General features: G+C 44.5%; 1 protein-coding gene across 2 annotated transcripts in view; it reads right to left on the bottom strand.

Annotated features, from left to right (window-relative positions):
* The window catches only part of STAC (SH3 and cysteine rich domain), a 105,005-nt gene extending 102,435 nt beyond the window's left edge, over window positions 1-2,570 (bottom strand). For both annotated transcript variants that reach the window (XM_080673874.1, XM_080673875.1), the window contains exon 1: window positions 2,292-2,570. In XM_080673874.1, the coding sequence (XP_080530000.1) occupies window positions 2,292-2,402 (111 nt within the window). In that variant the 5' untranslated portion in view covers window positions 2,403-2,570. The remainder of the gene's footprint in view (window positions 1-2,291) is intronic.
* Window positions 2,571-19,473: the final 16,903 nt, after the last annotated feature.

Here is a 19,473-nt window from a genome sequence, read left to right as displayed (position 1 = left end):
ATTCCTCACCGGGCTCTCATCTGGAAGATTCTTGCAAATGCCAGTGAGCCTCCAGCTGTGGCATTCCTGGTGTAGAATGAACGGAGGCTTCCTCGGCCCCCGTTTCTCGCCATCCTGCCTCCTTACCACACATTCCTCCACACCAGAAGTTAGCTTTTCGGAGGGGAATGGGACCCTTAGAGAATATCACCAAGGCTATGCCAAGAAGAATTCATTCAGGCACACTGTTTTGTATTCAGTTTCCTGGGGTTCATGTCCCTCCCCCACCCACCACCTAATGCATAGCCCTTCTCCACTGATTAAGAGCACCTAAGCCATGACAGCAAATTTAGGAATGTATAAACAGACTTCAGGCGTGTTTGAGAAAAACGGACGTGTACAAATCCGAAACCATAAGCCAGATAAATTGATGGTTAATTATGGGTATTACATAGGTAGTTTTTGTGTTGCCAAAGAATTTGCATCAGGTTATTTATAAATAGCAAACCCATGTGGTGTGCTTGGACCCTGCGGCTGTGTATCCAAAAGCTAAGCACTTTCCAGAACGAACCTACTGCAGAGCAACAGGCCCAATTCAAAAAGTTTAATGCCGTCCTGGCCGGGTGGCTAAGTTGGTTGGAACATGATTCCATGCACCAAAGGGTTTCGGACTTGATTCTCCGGGTCAGGGCACATACCTACCTAGGGTGTGGGTTCGATCCCTAGTTGGGGTGCCTCCAGGAAGCAACAGATTGATGTTTCTCTCTCCCATTGATGTTTCTCTCTCTCTCTGCCTCTCCTTTCCTGCCTCTCAAACTCAATAAATGCCAGCTTCACTCTTGAGTATAGCGACATTCATTGACAGTATTCTAGATCACCTTTGAAATGGCCGCTAACCCGTATCACTTAGGGGACTGATGGTGAAGGACGGACAATGAGACACCCAGACCCTTCTGCTTGGAGGAGAGTGGCGCATGTGTGTGGGTTGCGAGGCTGCTGTGGAGCGGGTCATCTGGGGCCAGATGGATGCCATCTCCTCTTCTCAGGTGGGCGTATACCAGGGTGGATTTCAGCTCATCTCGTCTGTTCCGCACGATGACTCTGCAAAGTGAGGCTTTTGCCCTTCTTTCCAAGTGTTTTAGAAAAGTTGACACACATGCCCCGGGTCAGACCTCTAGCAGAGAAATTTACATAAAAATAGGAAGAATGCAGAGCTCTCTGTCTTGGATTACCTTGTAACTTCGGGGGCTGGGATATGTACCAGGCGTCACTTAAAGGGAAAGCCACTTAGCTGTGATTTTGCTCCTTTGATGTGTCAGTGGCTTCCAGGGGTATGTGGGAAGGCAGAGAAGGGGGGTTCCTTTGCCCCCTCAGACCTGCCCTCCAAACTGTCACCCCTCTTTCCTTCACCCTTACACAACGACCCCCCCCTCCCCCCAATATGCTGGGGGAACTCCCTGGGAGAGCTGTATAAAGAGCCAGGAACCTTGCACTTCTAAAAAATCCATCTAACTACCAACTCCATCTTACAATTTTCACTCCAAATGGCCTCTCCCTGCCAGCAGCGGCATTTCCCCTGATCCTCTTCCAAGGATTTCCAAACATGTGCCTGGCACCCACGGGAGTGTCAGAGTAGCAGTGCCAGGAGAGGTGCTGCGGGTCGGTGTTGGGTATGTGTTAGTGGAACTCATCGAAGCAAATGAAAGTTCCGCGAGTGTTAACTTCCACCAGAGGAGCATCCACTTTCCCGCCATCCCAGCATTTCCCACCGCCTCGTTTTTTTCCGAAAGCCGCGGGCGGCATGGGAAGGTAGGGCTGCGCTCTGTGAAGCAGAGGGTCTCAGAGCGCCTTGGGATACAGACCACCCTTTGCTGGCCCGCAAACGCCCCGGCTTTTCCGGAGGAACATCCCCGGGCTGTCTGCCCCCTCAGCCTCCAGAAGCCGCCTGATACCTGGCGCGCCTCTGAGGCACAAATAGGCAAAGAACAAGGAAGCCATCACCACCCACGAGAGCGATCTCTGACCCCAGAGTCCCGGGGAAGTGCGTGAGCTCGCGGGGTAGAAGCCCAGCGGAGCCTGGGGTGCGCGAGGGCCAGGAGGCTGGGTCCACAGGAACGTGGTCAAGCACCCTCAGCAGCGAGTCAAGCCGCCCATCCAAGTCTCAAGGGAGGAACCGTCCTTGAAACCTGGTGGACTTAGGGGGCACGTCTCAGCCCCCCCCCCGCGCCAGCGCCAGTTCGGAGGAAACAAAGGTGGACAGAGAGAGGGACACAAGGAGAGTTTGGTTCTCTTGGGGGCGTTTCGCGCGGTACCTTGGATTCCTGGCTGCCGGTGGACGCTGGAGAGGGCGGCTGCTCGGCGCTCGCTGCCTCCGGGGGCAGCCTGTCCACGCCGTCCTGGCGGGCGCAGCTCGGAGGGATCATAGCGGCGGCGCGGGAACGGTGTTGGGCTCCCGGAGGAACAGCGGGGCTCGCCTTCCTCCGGTGCGCCCTCCCCGCCGCGCGCTGGGTCGCTCAGCTCGGGGTTCCAGGGACTCCCATCCTCGCAGAGGCTCCGAGGCGCCCTCCACCGGCCTCACCCCCGCCCTGCCCACGTCCCCCGCGCTCCCGTGGGGAGAGGAGAGCGCGCCCCGCCCAGCCCCGCCCCGCCCCGCCGAGCCCACAGCCACCTCGCTGGCAACCCAATGGTGGTGACTGCCCCTCGGCAGGCAGCGGGTGAGCAGGCTCAGATTCAGGCTCGATCACCCCGGAGAAGCGGGAGGCGGGGAGACGGCTCCGGGCGGGGCCGCGGGGCCAGTGCCGGTAGCGAGGGCAGGCAGGGGCGCGCGGGGGAGAGCCAAGGCTGGGGGCTGGGCGCGCGCTCGCCCGGTCGGGTCGGGTCGGGTCGGGGTGATTCTTTCGCAGGGGTTGGGAAAATTCAGACCAAACCCGGAATGTGAATAGAAAACCCGAGAGTGACTCAGCCAGGAGGAACCACCTGCAACAACTCCCTCACTCTTCACGCTGAGAAGCAGCCACCCAAAGGGAGGCAGTGACTTAGCCAAGTTATTTATAGGGTTCGGTGACGGAGATCAGGGACCAAAGCTGGGGTTCCCTGGCTTGAGAGCACTCGGCTTCCCGCCCTTCAGCGGGGACTGAAGCAGAGAGAGAAGGAAATGCGCTTGTGTCCTGCTTGGTTGTGCTTTCAGGAGCTAAAGCCCGTCAGGCTTTCCATCTTCCTGAAAGCCCAGAGCCACACGAATGGGCTAGGTAGGTACTACTACTTCCATTTTATAAATGAGGCAACTGAGGTTTTAGGGAGGCTAAGTACTTTGCTTTAAGTCACTGAACTAGAAATAGTAGGGCTAGAATTGGAACCCATTTGGGCTTCAAAATCCATGCTCTTTGGACTGTGGAGCTTTCGATCTCGGCTAGATGTTCATCGCTGTGGAGCAACTGGGTGTTGCCCTATAGAAATGAGTTCAGGGCCGTTCACAGATAGGCCATTCTGCCTGAACAGACTTTATGGAGACATAGACATGGCCCCTTTGGATAAAGCGGCAGAAGGATCTAGTATATATTTTTAAAATATATTTTTACTGATTTTACAAAGAGGAAGGGAGAGAGACAGAGTTAAAACATCGATCAACTGCCTCCTGCACGACCCTACTGGGGACGTAGCCCACAACCAAGGTACATGCCCTCGGTCTGGAATCGAACCTGGGACCCTTCAGTCTGCAGGCCGATGCTCTACCCACTGAGCCAAACCAGTTAGGGATTTATGTGAAAGAAACACATGAGCAAAGTCTTGATCAGTTTTGGAAACTACAGGTTATTCCAGTTTCCTAAGAGAGGCAGCTATTACTCATCAGACCAAGGATTTCTGTTACTAGTCAACATGTTACCTAGTCAAATTGTCTTATTCTTCAAAACACATCTCCAAACATTTTTCCACTCTTGAAATCTCCTTCCTTGACCCCATTAGTCTGATTTAAAGTCCCAAACCATGTTCTCATGGCAACCTCTCCTAAGTAATCAAGGATGAAGCGGCCTGTCCTCCCGCTGGGCTATGAGCTGCACAAGGGCAGGGACCATGTCGTGTTCATCTTGTTCCCTCAGCCTCTGGCACAGTGTTTGTTAATGAGATGTGAAATGAGATTGCCCTGGTAGCCCCCTGAGCCTTAACGTAGCCTCGGCCTTAGTTACTCCAAGTGCCCTCCGTGCACTGAATGGAGAAGACATTGGATGTTTCTACAAAGCAGCGAGATTTAAAATTGCACAAGCTTCTTGATAGTAAGGATTTGGTCTTGATTGGATGGAGAGGATCTTAAACTGAGAGTCATGGCTGCCTGTGAATGTGCGGTTCATTGGTTTGCATGAAGGTAAAGGGTCACAGCTCTTCTCTGGAAATAGGAGTGGGAGTGGACAGGGTGCTGCTTTGTCTGAGTCTGTGGGTGGAGGACTGATGGCAGAAATAGATGGCGCTCTATTTGAGCAGGGTGCCTTGAGGCTTGGGTCACACGCACTGCTGCTTTGGGACTGGATGGCCATGCTGAATCTAAGTCCTGGAGGGATGAGTGTCCTCCCACGTTGTCATGAAAACCAACCCTGACCTGGTACTAAAGGGACATTGATATACTGATAGTAATGCTCAGAGGATAGTGGAGAGGACTGATGTCCTTCATGTATTGGAGGTCAGTGGATGGTAGGCCAGCAAAGTGATTCCCAGGGGACACCTGCTAAAGCACAGATATGAACAGAAGTGTACTTTTTCATGGTCCCCTGTGAGATACCCCTCAGGACTCCCCTTATACTGGGGGTGAGACCTCACAGAAGACTGGAGGTCCTGCATCAGCAGCTGTAGTGATGTTTTAGCTATGATGGTCGAGCTTACTTCTTCTGCAGGCTGGTGAAGCTTGGGGAAATTCAAGTTGCAAAGAATTATCCTCAGTCTCCAGTTTGTATCAGGACCCTGTGATTTTTGTAGCTTCTTTTCATGGTCCATTTATTTCACTTTGGTTGCTGGTTAAATATCAAGCCAGCAGAAGTATGAGGCATACAGAAATTTATCTCCACAAACTTGAACTGGAAACTCCCACTCCTGGTTCATGTACACATTTATTAATTTCTAAAAAGGGCAAAGCCTTCCCCCTGATCACATACACCTGTGTTCGCAGTAACACTGCTCAACAGAGCAGTGTATAATGCTTTCAACCTTCTCTCATTGCTTTGCTCCAAATCTGGATAAAAGTTTCTCATAACTATTGGTTCTTTGTTTTAGTAATTAGCATTTAACTCTGCATACCCTCTTCTATGAGTTCGGGGTAATAGTTTAAGAGGCACAAGATCCTGCCCGCCCTGGCCTTTTTGCCCCTCAAAAATGCCAGGTCTGTTCGCTCTCCCAGCTTTGATGTGGGTGGCCATTCCCTGAACCTGAGAATCCCACTGTGATTCCCCAGGCCAGCTCCCCTCTGCTGTTGGACCTCATTGCCTACCATCTGAAAACATCCTATTTTTCTTTTCTTCTTTGGTCTTTTAGAATATAAGCTCATGAAGTTCTTCTTCATTGTATATCTCTGATGTTTGGGTGCTCATATGACAGGTCCTCCGTGAATATTTATTTAATGAGGGAAAGATAAAATGTCAGTGCTGGAGAAGAACTTAGAGGTCTAATGAAAACCCATTTTGTAGAAGGTAAAATGGAAGTCACATGGTTAAAGCTTGTGCAAAGTCAGTTAACACAGGGCACAATGAACCAATGTTTATTTACTTGCTCACCAATGATCTCCACAGCCATTGCTTTAGTCAGCTTTGGGATATATGAGCACACTCCTAGCTGGACAAATTTCTTTTCTGAGTTTTCAAATTTATTATGACATTGTGCATAGTGCTTCTAAATACTCTCTTCCCAAACATTAGTTTATCATTATTTAAGCAGTATTCAAAAGAATACTAAAGAAATGAAAAACCTTCCAAAATTCTGTAACCTCTTGGAAATAGCTACTAGCATTTTAGAAAACCTTCTTTTAGAAGCACATACATGTATAAGTACATTTTACATTTGTATATTTACATGTAAATGATCTCAGGACACTAGGTGCTTTGTAACTTCCTTTCCCTTCAGTAGGATGTCATAGAGGTAGTTCTGAGCCAACAAATATAAGTGTACTAGAGGCCCAGTGCATGAATTCATGTACCAGTGGGGTCCCTCAGTCTGGCCTGTGGGATGGGGCCCAAAACTGACTCTCTGACATCCCCCAAGGGGTCCCAGATTGCGAGAGGGCATAGGCCAGGCTGAGGGTACCCACCAGTGCACAATTGGGGCCGGGGAGGGACACAGGAGGTTGGCCAGCTGGGGAGGGACTGTAGGAGGGCTCCAGGGCATGTCCAGCCAGTCTCACTCAGTCCCGATTGGCCAGACCCCAGCAGCAAGTTAACCTACTGATCGGAGCATCTGCCTGGTGGTCAGTGCACGTCCATAGTGAGCAGTTGAGTGGCCTTAGCATATCATTAGCATATTACACTCTGATTGGTTGAACGGCTGACCGGACACTTAGCATATTAGGCTAAGTGTCAACCTGGCAAGGCACCATGCCATTAGACCCATTTTGTAGATGGAGTCATCGGAAGCCTGAGAAGCTGTATGACTTCCCTAATGGGATATGGTAAGTGCAAAGTAGAGAGTCCAGCCCCCAGGTTCTGACTCTAAACCTCAGGCTCCTCGCAGTGTAAGCGGATGTTGTATAAGAAGTCTGCACAGCATGATTTGAGGGCACAGGCAGGGGAAGGATGAGGTCCACCAAGGGAAAGGATGTTGGAGAAGGTTCCGTTGGAATTGGAAAGGTGACTACAATTTTCTCTGGAAGAAATCTTGAGCAGAATATATAGTATCAGCAGAGACATAGAAGTGTGCTTGTGCAGGGGATGTTCAGGTTTGGTTCTTAGAACACCATGGTTTCTTTACTTTTTTTTTTTTTTTTTTTCCTTTAAATTGACTTTTAGAGAGAGAAGAAGGGAGAGGGAGAGAGAGAAAAAAATATCGATGTGAGAGTGAAACAACGATCGCTGCCTCCAGCACGGCCCCTACGAGGGGATCAAGTAGGTGCCCTGACTGGGAATCGATCGAACTAGCAACCTTTCTGTGCATGGGACGACGCCCAACCAACTGAGCCACACCAGTCAGGGCTGTTTTCTTTTCTTTGTAACTTTTAAAATGCTTAAACAAACAAACAACAACAGCAGAGGGAAAGCCTGGAGCTGGAGAAATCCTTTGAGTAATCATTTTAAGTAAGTTGACAAATGGCTGTTGGAGAGAGCTGGATCTCTGTCAGCTGGGAAAGACAGTTTGGGTTAGTAACAGAGGGAGGGAAAAAAGCATCATAAGGATTCCTGGAGGTTTAAATGGGTCACAGATGATGAAAGGGCCAGCATGCAGAGGGTTCTAACAGACACACAGAATCTTCATTCTTGGCAGCCAGGCATGGAGAGCTCTGGTTCCCCGAGAGGCAGGGACCCATTCTGTATATAGGGTCCTAACGTTCAAATACACGTGTCACCTGCACATTTACAATCTCTAAAGGATTGTGAACATTCAACTTGTTCATCATTATGTATCTTCAACGACATCACTAAAAGTGAGTAGTAAGACTTTCAAAACAGAGAACAGGAACTCGAGCCAAAACGGGGAATAGTTCCTGCTCTTTATCTGAAAAGCGTTGCACTTACTTTGAAATGTGTTCCAAAAGCTTGGAGAGTCGTGCTGGGGGCCAATGAATCTCAAAAATTCTCTTTCCAATGTTTTCCAGGGAGGGTTATATCACTGCTTTGTCCTGCTTTCTGTAACCCTCTGTTCCTCCGATGCCTTGGCAGCCCTGGGCCATCCATTAGGCACTGGACAAGTGGCCTGGAAAAGATGACTCAGATCTTAAGCCTCAAATGCCATGTTCTTCCCTCCATAGCTCAGGACAATTTACCCATAAAGCCTGGACTTAGGAAACATACCTGCTTCATCTGTCTTTATTATTGCAGAGCTGGCCAGAAAATGGGGATTTTGTCTCTTCCGTTAACAATGATAACTTATCAGGGTTATAGTGGGAGGCAGTATCGATGCAGTTGTTATTCAGACAGACCAGAGGTGCTTATGGATGGCATCTTTGTCCCGTTTTCTCCCTGAAATGCAAGCTGCCACAATGCCCAAGTCTACCAACCAGTGGTCTAATACTTTGAGGAAGCCATCTAGTGAGTCACTATGGAGTGTTGCTTCTACCTCTTGTGTGGTGGTGGGGCTATCGAGTTATTATTCAGCTTAAGATAGTTGAGAACATTACAAAATAAGGTAGAGATGTCTAACTAAGTGAAGTCCTTATTTTATTTGCTGATTTATTTATCAACAGTTGCTGAGACCTACTGGGTACCAGGGACTTTATATGTCTAGGAATATAGAGAGAAATATGCAGATTCCCTGAACCAAAAGAAAATTCAGCTTAACAAAAAAGGCAGACTTGGGGACAAATAATAACCACTGAGGAGCTAGGGGAAGATTCACCAAAGGGGAAAAAAATTAAAAAATTTCAAAGAGGGAGAGAGATATAGAAACATCAATGATGAGAGAGAATCATTGATCAGCTACCTCCTGCATGCCCCCTGCTGGGGAATCAAGCCGAAACCCGGGCATGGGCCCTGACTGGGCATGGAACCATGACCTCCTGGTTCATAGGTTGAGGCTCAACACTGAGCCACATCGGCCAGGCACCAAAGGAAAACGTTTAATATTGACAGGTAAGTAGAAGTTTTCCAGAAGGAGAAGAGGAAGGTCATTCTGGGCATCTTAAGATGAGCACACTTCTCTGCTTATATTTCCTGTGTTTGTTTATTTTATTATTGTTATTTTGGGGGTAGTGAAGGGACCTAGAATTGTCATCATCATGGCTTGCAAATTCCCTTCCTCATTTTAATTCATTTTATTAATTGTCATGAATATAACCCAATTCCCACTCAAATTTTTTTTTTAAATATATTTTATTGATATTTCACAGAGAGGAAGAGAGAGGGATAGAGAGCTAGAAACATCGATGAGAGAAACATCGATCAGCTGCCTCCTGCACACCTCCCACTGGGGATGTACCCGCAACCAAGGTACATGCCCTTGATCGGAATCGAACCCGGGACCCTTCAGTCCGCAGGCTGACGCTCTATCCACTGAGCCAAACCGGTTTCGGCCCCACTCAAAATTTTTTTCATTCCATGACACCCCCTGTAATGTTTTACAGATATATATCTTACACATGTGGGGATATTTGTATGGATCTGTGGAAAATATGTGAAGTTGGGCCAAAACCGGTTTGGCTCAGTGGATAGAGCGTCAGCCTGCGGACTGAAGGGTCCCGGGTTCGATTCCGGTCAAGGGCATGTACCTTGGTTGCGGGCACATCCCCAGTGGGAGGTGTGCAGGAGGCAGCTGATCGATGTTTCTCTCTCATCGATGTTTCTGACTATCTATCCCTCTTCCTTCCTCTCTGTAAAAAACCAATAAAATATATATATAAAAAAAATATGTGAAGTTGGTTAGTGTGTGTGTTTTAAATTGCATAAAACATTGTGCTGTAGCATATTTCCTCTTTCTAACTTATTTCAGGAAAACAGAGTTTTTAAACTATATTAAGAGTAAACTATGCAGAGATCGTTTAAAATGGATGAAGACGTATGCTGTTGAATGCATTCTCTTTCGTTGCTGTGTACGATCGGACTGTCTGAATCTGCCACGATGGATTTAACCCGCCGTGTGGTGATGGACTGGCAGCTTGTTTCATTTTTCGCCTGCCATGACCAACGCGGCTTTGACTATTCTCAAACATGACTTCTGGTGCCAATGCATGAGCATGGGTTACAACTGCCGGTTGTTTTCTCCCGTGTGGATGCTGCATTACTTCTAATTTTGTCTCTGTGGCTTTATTTGCATTTCCCTGATGACCACCAAAGTTGAGCGCCTTCAGGTGATTTAACTCCTATGAAAACAAACACCTAACTTTTCAGATGATCTGACTGGGTAATCTACTTCTGAGCACATGAACAATTTTTACTACACTTGCTTTCTTGTAGTATGGAAAACTCCCAGATCCCTGCATCTATCTTAAAAATCTGTACGAACCTGGAGAAGCCATTCCTGTTTACATAGGTTTTTGTTTTTTTCCCTATTTTCTACTGTTTCTTCTTTCTTCTTGGGACTTACTTTCCCCTGATTCCACATCACACAGTCCCAAACTTTTGGAGTTTGAAATGATCTTAGAAAGGTCATCTGCCCAATGAGAAAACTGAGCAGGTGATGCACCTCTCCAAGGTCATCCACCCTCTAGCCCGGTCATTCCACTCAGTGACATCCCTGTTTTGGTTTTTTAAACATTCTCTTCTTAGTAGCCAGCCTTTACCTCCTCAACCTTCCAGGCTTTTTTTTTTTTTTTTAAATAAGAAATAAAGGAAAGAAGGACCATGACACAAAGCATCTGCTGAGAAAGGGAAAAGTTAAGAAGGGCTACTTTTTGTAGTTTTTTTGGAGAATTTTTTTTTAAACTACATATGCTTCTTGCTTCAAAAAATTTCCACACAGTCCCAGACGATATATAGTATCATATCATAGTGTTTGGTCCCAGACAACTTGATTGGCGATCCCTCAGTGTTGTCAACCTCTGTCTTAGATGAGGGTCCTACTACATTGACTATTGTGGCCTGTCCCCAAACAGCGGTCTGAGCCATACTATCTCAATCACAGAACACATTCAACAGGGTCAAATGCTCTAGCCAACTTCAACAAGCATGTCCTGAGCGCTGGTTATGTGCCAGCCACTGTTTTATGTGCTTTTACGTGCCTTGTCTTGCTTAGGCCTGGGAGGTAATATTATACTTTGCGGATGAGGAACCTGTGGCCCAGAGAGCTGACACATCTTGCCCAAGAGCTATTAAGTGAAGGCATTCTGATTACAGAGCCACGCTCTTGCGTGTTATACTGCCTCCAAATTGAACACCTTACTAGGATTCAAAATGCAAGTGGAGATTCAGAAGTATTCTTTCTAAAAAATATTTTTATTGATTTCAGAGAGGAAGGGAGAGAGAGAGAGAGAGATAGAAACATGATTTATGAGAGAGAATCATCGATTGGCTGCCTCCTGCAAGCTCCATGCTGGGATGGAGCCTGCAACCTGGGCATGTGCCTTGATCGGGAATTGAACCATGACCTCTTGGTTCATAGGTCAACGCTCAACTACTGAGCCATGCCAGCCCGGTATTCAGAAATATCCTTATGACTTATGTACCGTATCTTTTATTTATGGGCACATATAATTCAAACCGATGACGTAAATCAGTTCAAACAAATAGAGGAACTGATGCTCTGAACATAAACAAGGCTCTTATTGAAAGCTCCCTCATTAATTGTCTTTGTGGTTGGAAATTTGGTTTTGTAGCCCTTCCGTATGTTCTTAGAGACATTCATGTTTCAAGTTCAGATAGAACTTAGACTAAGGATATAACAATGCTGTTGCCCACCAGGAAACTGCTATTTGTAAATGCATTACTAAAGGTTCTTTTGATAATGGTATTTGGAGGATAAACCTGCTATCTTGAGCAATGTTTTGCATTTCAGGGTTACTACAATTAAGGGGAGCACTGAGGGTCGGTGGAGCCCAGTTCAAAGCTGTGAGATATTAGCATATAACTAATTTTAAAAAGGGGGAAACATTCAAAATGTAAAGATTGTGCAGTGATTGCAGCTACTTTAAATTTACATCCATTTCTGACTTCAATGGGACTATAAACACTCATGTCTATTACATATTACTTGAAGTAACTTAAAATTAAATCTACATATTGAAAAGGGAACATTCACATAGTTTCCTAATTGTGTTCCATTAGGACAGAATTTTAATTTTTAGAAAATTAATTCTGTTAGCCTTGATGTTTCAGATAGAGAAGTGGAAAGAATCGAACCACTTAGCACTTAATTTTTTCAGAAGGCCATTAGCAAACCCCCATCTTCTTCCTGTGATGTAGTCAAGTATGATTTTCCTCCCTATGGGAGATGAATCAGGAAGATATCATGTTCCACTGAAGTCACAGAAAACAGAAAATTCAGCCGCTCAGACTTTGTTGTGCAGAGGCAATGCTTAAAAAAAAAAGTTGAATTTAGGAAAAAGAAAACCTATAAAAACATAGCATTTCACCAAATAGCATTTTAATACCTAGTATCTGATATATGAAATATCCAAATAAACTGAAAATAAACAACAACAAACAAACACACCCCACTGTTTACTTTTCGAACATGTCCCAGGAAATTGTATGGCTCTCATAGTTACAGCACATATAGCATCCCGTTGGGCCACTTCTGATCTCTGGAAAAATGAAATTCTGGGCATAAGTATGCAATCGTACTATTAGTCACTAGCTAGTGTTGGCACTATACGTATTTTTCATGCATCATCTACTTAATACTCTCAGCCACCTAGGAGACAATGACTATTATTATTTCCATGTTACAGATGAGACCAAAGTTTAAAGAGGTGATGTAAATTATCCAGAGCCACGGAGTGTACCTGTTAGATTTTGCTCTGTAACAAACCATGTTCAACTTGCTTAGGACAGCAGTCACTCTTCCTCTTTGAAACCTGTAGCAGGGCAGTTCCATTCCTAGTCTCTCTAGCCTCATTGACATGACTGAGGTCACCTGCTAGCTCTCACAGTCCCAACAACAGGCTCATGATGGTCTCAGTGTTCCCAGCACCCAAAGAGAGGACAAGCCACAATGCTCAAGTGTTTGTCAAGCTTCTGCTTGTGTCACAAAGCAAATGACATGGCAAAGCCAGATGCAATGAGTAAAGACATGAACTCTACCTATTGATTGAGAAGGGCAGTAGAAAGATTTGGGCTGCTTTTTAAAATCCACCATAGTAAGTGACAGAACCAGGCTTTGAACACTGATTCCAAAGCCCTTGTCCCCAATTCTGACCCTATAGTGCCCCTCAAAACTGGATCCCTATAGTTTTCAAGGATACGGTCCCATTCTTTGGTGGGACCTTTGCCTTCTCTTTATGTTATAAGCCCGTGCTCTCCACCAGCTCCTAACAAAAATCTGTTCTCTCCGTGCACTCTGGTTGTGTACATTCATTCATGGAAACATGTATCCCATTATAATGAAGCATTTATCGTAATACAGTGTTCACTCGCTAGACTAGGCAGGGATTATGTCTGATTATTAGTTATAGCCCTGATGGTTTTCATTTTTCCATGTCGCCTTTCAGTCCTTATCCATATACACAGGTAGTTTTTTCCTGGTTGCAATCATTGTCAAGAACGTTTTTAACATTTTCACTTTGTGTTATACCTTGAAAAATATGTCAATCATCTGACTTTCAAAGGTTCAAGTAACAAGAGTGAGATAGGGCACCAGTGTTTTCATCTACAGTAAGTTACATAGTTCCTTATGTTTATATAATGGTTGCAAGTTTTCATATATGCATTTTTTGTTTAGCTCAGTAATCTTGGGAGAGTAAAATAATAAAATACGAATTATTATAAATAACATTTTGAGTGCTTCCTATGTGCCAAGCCCGTTCCAGACATCATTATCCCTATCTGACTCCCATGGAAGCCAAGTGGCTTCCTCAGTCTCACAAGTCCAGTAAAATGCTGAAATCAGTCTAAAAATCCAGATCTGCCAGCTGTCGCTCCTTTCTTTCCTCCACTTCACCACCCCCTTCCAGAAAACCACAGGTGGGTTCCAGTCTCTCTGCGGCAGACATTTCCATTGGGCACGTGTGTGCTGCCAGGCGATTTCTGTTTCATTGATTCATGTGCATGCTTTTAAAGCTCGCTTTGGCTTGGGCACAACCTCTTATGTTGGGCAGGGCCAACTGGTATAACCTGTAGGCATTTATTGTAGGCATTTATCGTCTTGAAGCTCCTATATAAGCCTGACCCCAGTTTTTAAACCAAGATCAGGAAAAACAAGCAGGTCAGCAGAAAATCCAAGAAGAACTTCTACCCTTCCCTTTAAAGATGAATGCTTTCTCTATCGGTGTCATTTCTATGAGGACTCATTTCTTTTTCCTGAAGCACGTGGAATCCAAGTATGGCCAGCTCAGATGTTCTTCCTTCACATGCAGTCATTTGATCTGGCATTATTAAAAACTCACAAATCCAAGCATTTGTCGCTTTTCATTAAAAGGTTCTAGATAGGGATTTCGAGTTGAGCTGGCAGTTACCATAAAGCCAAAGATAATTGTTGTGGCATGGCAAAAATAATGTGGCAGATCTATTCACTGCCTTAGGTCTGTTTCCTCTTGGTCAGATCAGGACCTTCAGTGAGATGTTCTTTATTTTACTATTCTACCTGCATCCTTTCTGCATTATGATTCTGTTGCTGTTTCCTGCTGCATCCATCCACTTACAACTACCTACTTTGCCAATTGCATGGTTGAAATTTTTAAAATTCTGTATCATCACAAAGATATTTCCATGACAGCATCCTATGTGTCCATTTTCTCATTAAAACAACCACATCAAAGTGCTACCAGAGTTTTAAAAACCTTTTCTGTGTGGGTGCCTGAATTCTGTTATGTATTCCCTGAACACATAAATATTAGCATTGCTAAAATTATAAACATGATGACTAATGCCTAGAGGAAGATATATAAAATAGCCTAAATGCAAAAAGGAGACAGAACTTCTAAAACTAAAACCAAATGTTGACAAGTATTCAGCCTTGTAATTCCCATTTTATGATCCTCGGAGTGTGTCAGTTTTAGAATTTATCGTTTGTTTGTAGGACCAGGAGATCAAAAGGGATTGTACTATTAAGTTCTTTAGACTTATCAATTTGGAAAAAATACATGTGGCATAATTGTGTTCTAGCAATAGAACACAATCTATTGAGATGACACATTTTTTAGGTAAGAATGTTCTTAATATTGTTAATAAGCAATTATGTTATGTTTCAAACATGTTAGTTTTTATATATTCTTTGTGTCTAAACTCACCAGAAATTCTGCAATCCAGGCACTAGGAATTCTAAAGTTATGAAGTTGAGATTTAGTGAGCAACTAAAACATTGTTCTCAGAGTTGATATCAAAGAGCAACTCAGTTTTCTACTACTAATTAGTATACAGAAAACAACCACTTGCTTAACTGACTGATCATATTTTATTTTCTTGAGTATATTTTTCAAGAATTTTCTCCTCCTCTCCCTCTCTCCCTGCTCCCCTCCTTTTATCCCTCCTTCTTGTTTGCATGAGTACAAATAAGATATAAAACATAAATATTAATTACAAACACTCATGCACAAATGATTCAGTTAAAAATAGAATACTATCCACACATTCACTGTCTCCCCATCAACCCACAGCTATGGCTTCATGGGGAGTTTCCTAGGACCAATTAACAGAAGAGATAAGTGGTGATGTCTTAGTCTGTTTGGGATGCTATAAAATACCAGAGACCGGGTAGCTTGAAAACAGACATTTATTTCTCACAATTCCGGAGGTGGTTTCCGAGAGGGCTTTGACCTAATTGGCATTGCTCAGTGATGATGTGACAGCTCCTGTGATCTCATGTTTTCCCGGTGTTGGAATTTGGAACTTGTATAAATAAGAAGAAATGCTGGATGTGTTGGGACAAAAAAGGTGAGCTAATAGGTGTGTCTGTTTGAGTCCCTGATGGGTTTAGGCATAGGTGTGGGTCTCCAACCTTATGGAACTTATCCTATACTAGAGGCCCGATGCATGAATATTCGTGCAAGAATAGGCCTTCCTTCCCTTGGCTGCTGGCACCACTTTCACCCCGACCCGGAGCCGCCTTCCACTTCTCACTCAGGCCAGAGCCGCCTTCTGCCTCTGGCCTTGTCGTGTCATTTTGCATATTCCCTCCTTATTGCCTGTGGGCGCTGCCATCTTTGTTGCGGAGTTATGGTCAATCTGCATATTCCGTCTTTATTAGATAGGATAATGAAGTGCTAATATGCTAATTAGACCGAATAGCAGAATGACCGTCCTGACGATCATCCAGATGACCTTCCAGATGAAGCCAGGGCTGCGAGGGCCAGCCAAGGCTGCGAGGGTTGGCCGAGGCAGCCGGGGCTGCGAGGGCCGAGCCCCTTGCATGAATTTCGAAATAAAGTTGCTTTTCTTCCTATTCAATGTCTTCATTAGATCTAGTCATCTAATAAAGATATTGAATAGGGAGGAAAGCAACTTTATTTCATTATCCTTTCAGTTGTTTTATATATATTTGCTCAAGTAATTCTCCTAACAGTTCAATGAAGGTGTTTTACCTGCACAGATGAAGGAAGTGAGGCTCAGGAAGGTTAATGAAAAATTTAAGCATCTTTTCCAAAGTCTTATCACCAGAGCATACCAAACCCTAGTTATAATGAGGCTCATTTGCCCAGCAATAAGCCAAGATTTATTGAGCACATACTATAAGCCAGGCATTGTTCTCAGAACTTCACATACATTACTAATTTATTCCTCCCTAAAGCCCTGTGAGGTAGGTATAAATATTAAAATCATTTTACAGCTAAGGAAATTAGGCACAGAAAGGTAGATTTCCCAAGTGGTCTCATAGGCAAGAAGTAGTGGACCAGGGTTTGAGTCCATTCAATTGAAGACCAGAGCTCACGTGCCTATCCATCATTCCACAGTATCATGTCTAGCCCCAACTGAGGGCTGTTCTTGATCTTGTGGGTCAACTCCAAGAAACATGTGAGAGAAGCCAAGTGATGTGGCCATCTGGAGAAGAGGTCTGCGTGGTGCTGGCCAAAGGGTCTGCTTCCTGCCAAGTCAGATGCTGGGCAATCCTGCATATGGTTGTTCCTAGAGTTTGCTTACATATGGGATGGATGTTGGAGAGAGCAGCAATAGCTGAGGTCCTCACTTTGCATCAGAACCTTGCACAAAATAGAACATTGCCTCCAGCTTTCCCAGAAAGACCTCACCCTCTAAGCTTATTTTTCAGAATCTGGCTAGAGCAGATTTTGTACCTTGCTTCCACCTCTACCCTTGAAAGCCACTGAGATATGGAAATGTTGAATTTTTCTCTGAACCTCAACTACCCCCATTCCAACATAGAGTATTTTATTTCTAGCAATATGAGACAGTTCAATTAAGGAAGGTAGTTAGAGCAGAGAAAAGAGAAGGACACAAGGAGTGATATAGCAAAATATTAAAATGAATAGTATTGTTATTTCTCAGATGGCATAGTTGTCTACCTGAAAAGCACAAGAGAACCAACTTAAAGACTATTAAAACTCATTAGAGTGTTCAACTGGGTGGTTGGTTAGAAAATTAAAGTGGAGTAATAGCTTTCCTCTCTACTTGTAATAAATGAGAAATATAATGCAAATGAAGTCTCATTTAAATAAGAATACTTTTTAAAAATCTTAAGAAATAGACTTTATAAAATTATGCAGAACATATACAACATATCCCCCAAAAATATATACACACTTTGAATAACAATTAATTCCAATGGGTTAAATCTGAAAAGAAAGAATCATTAATTGAACTATCAACTGTTAAGTGTGCATATATTGTTTGGGATACCCTATATATAATAAATGAAATAAAACAAAATAATAACAACAAAAGCTACTACATGCTTGATGCACACACTAGGCTCTTAATCCATAATTGTTGACCCAATAAATGGAGAGCAAAACTTGAGATTTTTATAAATATATTTTAATGATTTCAGAGAGGAAGGAAGAGGGAGAGAGAAATAGAAACATCGATGATGAGAGAGAATAATTGATCAGCTGCCTTCTGCAGACCATCTGGGGATTGAACCCGCAACCCTGGGCATGTGCCCTGACAGGGAATTGAACTATGACCTCTTGGTGCATAGGTTGACGCTCAACCACTGAGCCACCGTGGCCAGGCAAAACTTGAGATTTTAACAGATGGTGAGAGGTATCTTGTTTCTGGATTGGAAGACATATTACCAAATAGATATTGAGTGTCACCAAAATAATTATCAATTTTATTTCCCTTAGTCTTATGCTTGAGATTTGGGCAAGTTTGAACCTGGACAAGTCAATAAACTCTCCCGTGTTTTCATTTCCTCATCTTTATTTTATTTTTTAATTTTTCATCTTTAGAATTTAACTCATCTCATGAAGTTGCCAAAATGGCTAAATAAGTTGTCTTTGAAAGATGTTTTTATAATGTGACAGGTTATACACGAACCCTTTGGAAAGAGAAGTCAGAGCTGTCAGCAGACTCGTGCTACTGAAAGGGTCACTTGGACAGGGTCAACACTGACAGCTTATTCCTTAACGATGGGGACCCGGGCACTTCTTGGGCATGGCAGGCAGGTTCCACATCCGCGCAGGCAGCCACGAAGCCAGGTTTCAGGCTCGGGCTCTCTGACACTGCTCAGAGTGACCTGAATATGACATGTCACTCAAGTTGAGGACTCAATTTGAGGACTCTACGATCTTTGTGCTCTGAGGAAAGGACTCTTTCAGCCTCTACCGAGACAACTGCAGACTATTCTCCAGCTGACTTGCTACCCCATCAACGTCAAAAGGGGATTATGATCCCCACCAAGTTACTGGGTTTAGCAGAAAGCTTAGGGGAGTATGATTATGTGGGCAGATATTTTTAACCTGAAACAGGAGCAAAATGGGCAGAAGAATTTGATAGTCTCATGCAGAGGTTCTGATTGGAGTTTACATGGCACCTACACTATGCTAACCCCACCTCCTGTCCTAATTTGTGGCCCAAGATTTGAGATCGCTGAGGTGAACACTTCATTGGAATCTGTGGTGAAAAAGCAGCCACCCCTGAAAACAAACCTGGAGCACTTCAAATGCAGGAGTGTTCCAAATTAGTCTTGCAGCTCAAAGCTGATCATGTAAATCGCCTTGGGAGGACCACCTAAAGGGAGCTTTCTTTGGAAAGTCTATTTTTAGCTCAGAGCCTGAGAACAACAAAGACCCAGCAAAAACACTGCTCCTGCTTGACAAATGATGGAATGCACATACACGGGAGTGGGCTCGCCTTCCCTTTCCTCCAGCACCAGCTCATAAGGGTGAAGGTGGAACCTAAGGATTAGGGTGTCAGGAAAAGACGGCGTCACCTTGTGTCTTTCATGCTTGCGATCCCGATTTTTCTTCATTTTTTTTTGCTGGCAGATTTTTCTATCTGAAGGGATTGAAAAGGAGTGGGGAACTTCTTAGCTGAAGCACTTTCTTTCAAGCACAGCACACCCATCACGACCTTGAACTGCATTGCGGCTGCCCTATTCTGTGCCTTAGCCGCTTTCCTCTTCAGCAGGTGAAGGGCAATGGCGTCACCTTTGAGTAGCTGTGCTTCTCCAGCCCCTTAACCCTTCCCATAACCACCTCTCCTGCCACCTTCTATCCCCATCCAAGGAAAGAAATGAAGAAAAATAAAATAATGTAGCACACCAACTCTTGCTTGCTCCGTTAAAATCAACTCCCAGATGGGTTCTCTTTCTATTGTTCTGCCC

This window comes from Plecotus auritus, assembly GCF_963455305.1.
Source record: "Plecotus auritus genome assembly, chromosome: 6".
Lineage (NCBI taxonomy): Eukaryota > Metazoa > Chordata > Mammalia > Chiroptera > Vespertilionidae > Plecotus > Plecotus auritus.
Note: the sequence above shows the minus strand (reverse complement) of the source record. Positions and strands in the feature narration are given on the sequence as shown.